This window comes from Anguilla rostrata, chromosome 3, assembly GCF_018555375.3.
Source record: "Anguilla rostrata isolate EN2019 chromosome 3, ASM1855537v3, whole genome shotgun sequence".
In the NCBI taxonomy this organism is placed as follows: Eukaryota; Metazoa; Chordata; class Actinopteri; order Anguilliformes; family Anguillidae; genus Anguilla; species Anguilla rostrata.
In genome coordinates, this window is record NC_057935.1 from 3,546,754 (window position 1) to 3,552,344 (window position 5,591).

The 5,591-nt window shown below is 43.2% G+C and overlaps 1 protein-coding gene across 2 annotated transcripts; it reads right to left on the bottom strand.

The window, feature by feature from the left end:
• Nucleotides 1-11: 11 nt before the first annotated feature.
• LOC135249850 (SLC35A4 upstream open reading frame protein-like) lies at nt 12-3,438 on the bottom strand. 2 transcript variants are annotated; one of them, XM_064325477.1, is made up of 3 exons: nt 3,271-3,438; nt 1,874-1,972; nt 12-1,202 (listed from the first exon to the last, which is right to left on the bottom strand). In XM_064325477.1, the coding sequence occupies exons 1-3, from the start codon at nt 3,301-3,303 to the stop codon at nt 1,005-1,007; spliced, it is 330 nt and encodes a 109-aa protein (XP_064181547.1). In that variant the 5' UTR covers nt 3,304-3,438; the 3' UTR covers nt 12-1,004. The 2 variants fall into 2 exon arrangements, with proteins under 2 accessions (XP_064181547.1, XP_064181548.1); XM_064325478.1 differs by lacking the exon at nt 3,271-3,438 and adding an exon at nt 2,635-2,792.
• Nucleotides 3,439-5,591: the final 2,153 nt, after the last annotated feature.

The following is a 5,591-nucleotide window of genomic DNA, read 5'->3' on the forward strand; positions in this document are numbered from 1 at the left end:
TTTAGGGAGGGGTGGGGAGGGGTGGGGGGGGGGTGGCAGCGGTGAGGGGGCGTCCTTAACTAGTGCAACACCGCATCACCTGAGATGTCTAAATCATCATTCTAACAGCAGCTCTTTCAATCCACTCTTGTGGAAGCACCATGCAGAAGCACAGAAAATAATTACTGTAACTGTTGTAGTAATTAAGTACATTTACTACTACTAAAATTGTAAATACTTTCTTATAACATGGCCTGTCTTAGCATTTTGAAGCACTGCTACACGTATTTTTAAAAAATACACATAATAATATGGCATATGTTTAAAATGCAGAAATGAGTATATAAATAGCGCATTTAATATTTTAAAATTAGATTTTCTTTTCAAAATGGCTTATCATATCCTTGATAAAATAAGCCATAATCAAGGAGAGGACAAGCTCAGTTTTCAAGCAGCAGCCATTATCCTGCAAAAAAACGTATTTATCGAGCTCTGTTTTCTTTGGGTAAATGTTTACACTTAAACAGCAGAGGGAAACGCACGGACAGATGCTGAAATGGCGGATTGGCAGCTCAGAACAACGATAGCAGCCATGCCGTCCAGTTCCTTAAGGCAATTAAACGAACCCTGATTCCACTCTCGCAAAATACTAATACAATTAATAAAGGATAAAAGCCTCTTTTCCAGTTACACGTGAGCATTGCGCAAACAAACTGTGAACCCAAAATTTCTGCCGCTGACAATTTCACGCTTGCTCACCGGTGGATTTTATACAGAAACATGGACCCATATCAGCGTTACTCAGTTTCTTAGCTTCTCCCCATAAAACTTTCTCTCTTTTTTGCACTTTGACACAAGACTCAACAAGGGCTCCTTCGTTTAAATAATTAATTTTCTGAATTAAAAAGGAGAAGACAGAGATGACATCTTCCAGTTTCAGGCTCTTGATGTGAGGGAAAGAAAACAGGGTACCTGGCTCACCCCCTGCCCAAATTAAAGGGGGTGGCCTCGCCCCCCCACCCGAATTAGTTGGGCCCCTTTCTGAGGGAGTTGAAGTAGTCTCTCACGGTCTTCTCGATGTTGGGCACCTGGTAGTTTTGGGCGGCGTATATGCCCGTGCAGGTGCCCAGGGCCACGCCCAGGACGGCCGAGGACCGGAGTTTGGCCACCACGTACCCGGCCAGGAAGCCCTTCAGGAAGGGAGAGGCCAACAAGGAGCCACCCTGCAAGAAAACAGAGCCAAGATGGAGTCAGATTCCCGTAGGAACCAGAGCCAAGATGGAGTCAGACTCCTGCAGGAACCAGAGCCAAAATGGAGTCAGACTCCTGCAGGAACCAGAGCAAAGACGGAGTCAGACTCCTGCAGGAACCAGAGCAAAGATGGAGTCAGACTCCTGCAGGAACCAGAGCAAACATGGAGTCAGACTCCTGAGGGAACTAGAGCCAAGATGGAGTCAGACTCCTCAGGCCTCGTTCCAGTCCCACGCACAGCAGTGTCTCACCCATAGACTGTATAAAATTAGGTCCCACCAGGGAATCGAACCTCACCAGTTCCCTTCATTTATGCTACGCTACCGCTCTTGCAATACAGAGGTTGCAGGTTTGAGTCCAAGGTAGGACCTTGAAATTGTCACATTGGATACTTACATTAATGCACAGTTAACATTGTCATTTGTGCGTGCTGCTCTGGATAAGATCACCTGCTAAATGCGATATAAAGTTGGTTTCTTTCGTAACATGCGCTTTTCACTGTATCCAACGTACAACACACAAACATTTGAGAGAACTTCAATAAATTACACAAGACATTGCACTTTGTGCTTAAACATAAATATATATTGGATATGACACTTACAATGCCACACAAAAAAAAAAAAAGCTACAGGAGGCTCACCTGAGGGATCCCCGCCTGCACTTCGTCCTCCACGCGCTTCTGGATGTCCTCGAGCTGATCCTTGAGCTGCGCAAGATCCTTGAGCTGCCTCAGGGGGTCCTGGGATAGGACGGTCAGAGAGGCAGGCGTGGGGTAAAAACCTAAACTGCAGTTCTCCTGTTCTCTCCATGTAAGTTAGTTGTGCGAGTATGCTACAACATAATATAATCCTCTAATACTTCTGTTAAACTAACGATACTTAACAGCAGCCCTTGTTTGCTAAATTATAATATGCATAGATTATTAGGGGGTTTTACAACTTGATAACGAGACAAAGATCATGGAAAATAACGCTGACAACCATTTCAAATTGACTATCAGTTTGTGAAGCTAAAACACTTTGACTATACCCGCCTGGTAATGGCATCTTTGTATCAATTTCCAAAAGCGCTCGTGTATACAGATACGATGGTCACTTACATTAGTAAAACAAACTGCACAAAACTTAGTTACCCAACGACACCATTCGCTATAACTGTACAAGTACGATAGCTAACAGTGTGCTAACTGCCATAGCTAACAAGTACTCAGCGCTAGTTAAGATTGCTATCTTGCTAGCAGACTATTCAAAATACTTCAGTCAAACACCGAGTGAGAAACGCACAAAAGTTGTAATTCTTACACAAACAGGTATGTCCGTCTCGCAAGACAGGGGCAGATTTATTGGTCATCTTAAAGAGTACTACATGTCCAGATCGTTACACTCCAGAATTCACACTCACCTTGCCGTCCGCCATGTTTCCGACTAGGCGTACGCAAGCGAGATCTTTGCGCAACTAGTCTGGCCTGTCGCTGTGTGAAAGGGATAGTTGAATGTGCAAGCGATTTATTTTCCTTGTGCCACCGGTATTTTTAATTTTACAGGTTTAACATGTTAAATGAATTAGATAACGGCGACGCATAAACACCAGTAGACTACATTCGTGGTAACGAAATGATTCGATTTACTGTAATTAGCCTACAGATGGGCAATATTTTAAAAGCAACTTGCTAGTCTGTTACAAGCAGGCACACTGCCTCAAATAAAATAAACAAACAAATATTCAAACGCAAGCTATATGAAATACGCACTATGCTCTGTATATGAATTCCTATTCTCTGTTTACCTAATAAATATAATGTTTACATTTATCGAACGAAAGGAAGATTATGGTACTTTTTGAAGCTATAGCCTATTCATGGGATAACTGCGTTAACAAGCAAGATGGGTGAATTTTATAAGTATGTTTTAATATATGTGATTTTACGCGCATTCATATTGGTGGCCTTTAATGAAACTTATATTTTTAAAAGCAGGTGTGATGCGATATGTTCACTCCTGGTCACAGTCTAGGCTCAGGCCGGCTGCGTAGGCCTACCTTCCGAATCCCGCAGCAGTAATCCGCACTCATCCTCGCGACCCTGGCGCCGGCCGCGCGAGCCGGGGCCCGCCGTTGCCATGGAAACGCATTGGAGGGTGAGAGAAGGATGCTGCAGACGGAGGCTATGACGGAATGTGGGAGCCGGCCAGACGTGGCCGTTGGTTAAGGTGGACCGACCCAAAGAGGGGCACCTGAACAATGAACAGTAGCGACGATAAATTTGCGCGCTTGCGTGTTTGCTTAGCTGAGCAGGCAACCCTAATCCATTGAACAAAATGTATCTCTTAAAAATATATATTTTTAATCTCATATTTTCAGTTAATTTTGTGCTCTAATTTGAGTAGCCTACAATAACATAGACTACAATAAAGTGCAAAATTTGTTTTTCACATTTAAAAAAATTATAGATTTGTGTAGGGGTAAACGAGATAAATATCACAATGCACTAATAATATTTAATGGAAATAGGGAGAATGGATAAAAACTAATAAAAAACTAAAAGTTAAATATAAACTCATCATGGTCAAGAGATACTTTGTTAGTTGTTTGCAAACTCATTTTTCGGGGAATGTTCTCTCCTAATTCTCAAAAGATGGGCATACCTCTTTATCGATTCTTTCATGATTATTATACAGTAAGTCATTACGGTGCCTTCATAACAAGTTTTATTTTTCATAGGGACAATTTCCCATCCAAATACGCAATCCAGAGAGGAGCCCTGTGGCTGCGTTAAGACCAGTCTGCCCCCTTTGCCGATGTCCCTTCATTAGGACATCATGTTCCCAGACGGTAGGCATCATCTGGAGGTTTTATTGCCGGGTGCAGCCTTGAGGGGAGAAGAGGCAGAGACTGACTCTTTACCCTTACACATCGTTAATTACGGGCAGTTGGAGTTGGAGTTGCAGGTGCAAAAAATAATGTCTTTGCTTTAATTCTCAAGGTCGGTTTGACAGCAAGAAGAAAAGAAAAAAAACAGCGAATCTGCTGAGATTTACAGGAACTGTACACAGGGGTAAAAAAAAAACAATAAAACAACTCATCCGCTGGAAGAAGATGAACTTAATTTGTAGTGCGATACATTTGCATTAGTCTCACCCTCCATTCTCGTTAGAGGTGTAAAATATATATACATTAAGGGTGTGTTCTTGCTACATTGTAGAGGTGCAATGCAGTTACTTGGGGTGCTCCATTTGAGGTGTATTGGAGTTGCATTCTGAGTGTAATGCAGCTGCAGTAAAGGTGAAATCTTGCAGGTGAAATGGAGTTACATTTGGAGTGCAACCTTTTTTTATGTTATCTGTGTAATGCAGTTATATTAGAGCAGTGCATAATTCCCTTTAGATGTGTAATGCTGTTACGTTTGGGGCATGATATGTTTAGAGGAGAATCTCGTTATAGCTCATTAGAGGTGTACTTAAGTGGAGTTGCATTAGAGGTGCAATGCAGTAGCATTACTATTTCCCAGACATGCTCACCTCTGATATTACTTACCCAGTCTTAAATGGTAGCCTTGTTCTTATTAATAAAGTCATATTGCTTTTTGTTTCACCTTTGCAAGCTAGGAATTTATTTTGACATTTACGATCTTTCCCCTCATTCAGATAATGGTCATTAAAATGCAATAAAAGCACAACTTCGCCAAAGAAAGCCAGTCGATGTGAGGCAGGAGGTTTGGTAGATGACTGGTATCTGCAGAAATCTGCAGGTATCTGACCGGTTCACTGGTGTGTCACAGAAGCCCTGTCCACCTCTGCGCTGTCTGTGACATCACTTGAATCTCCTCCACCTCTGCTACAACCAAAGATTCTGATCTGCTGAGGAGACAGAGGTCTGGCGGTAAACGGTAATCTCACGTGTGCTTGTGGTGCAACACTGGTACTTGCCCCACGCACACCTATACACACACACACACACACACACACCATGCACTTGAATGGGACGTATCCTTTTCGCTGACGTCTTGGTCTTGGTCAAATTAAATTTCCCCTGATAGCTTTTATTCTTCATGTATATTTCTACACCAGTTGTGACGGTCTCTCCTCTTTTCCTTTTGGAAACAATATTTATTTACAGATGCATCGCTCTCTCTCTCTCGCTTTCTCACTCCCGTACTCTTTCTCTTGCTCTCTCTCTCCCCCCCCTTTCTCGAACCCCCAGTTATTTGGTGAGTTAGCCGTTAGCCGATGTGAGCTGTGTTCACAGACATCCTTAAGCAAGAAAAGCTGGGGGATGACAATGTGGGGGGGGGGGGGAGTGGAGGGGGCGGTGTGGGGCGGGGGAGATGGGTGGTGGGAGAGGGAGGGGCAACCAGAGCTGCA

What these genes read in the sequence shown, in the direction of transcription:
- LOC135249850 (XM_064325477.1), bottom strand. Translation starts at nt 3,303, where the DNA reads ATGAGTGCGGATTACTGCTGCGGGATTCGGAAG. An exon ending in ACTGCTGCGGGATTCGGAAG is followed by an intron (nt 1,973 to 3,270) that starts GTAGGCCTACGC and finishes GTCCTATCCCAG; the next exon opens with GACCCCCTGAGGCAGCTCAA. An exon ending in TGCAGGCGGGGATCCCTCAG is followed by an intron (nt 1,203 to 1,873) that starts GTGAGCCTCCTG and finishes GTTTTCTTGCAG; the next exon opens with GGTGGCTCCTTGTTGGCCTC.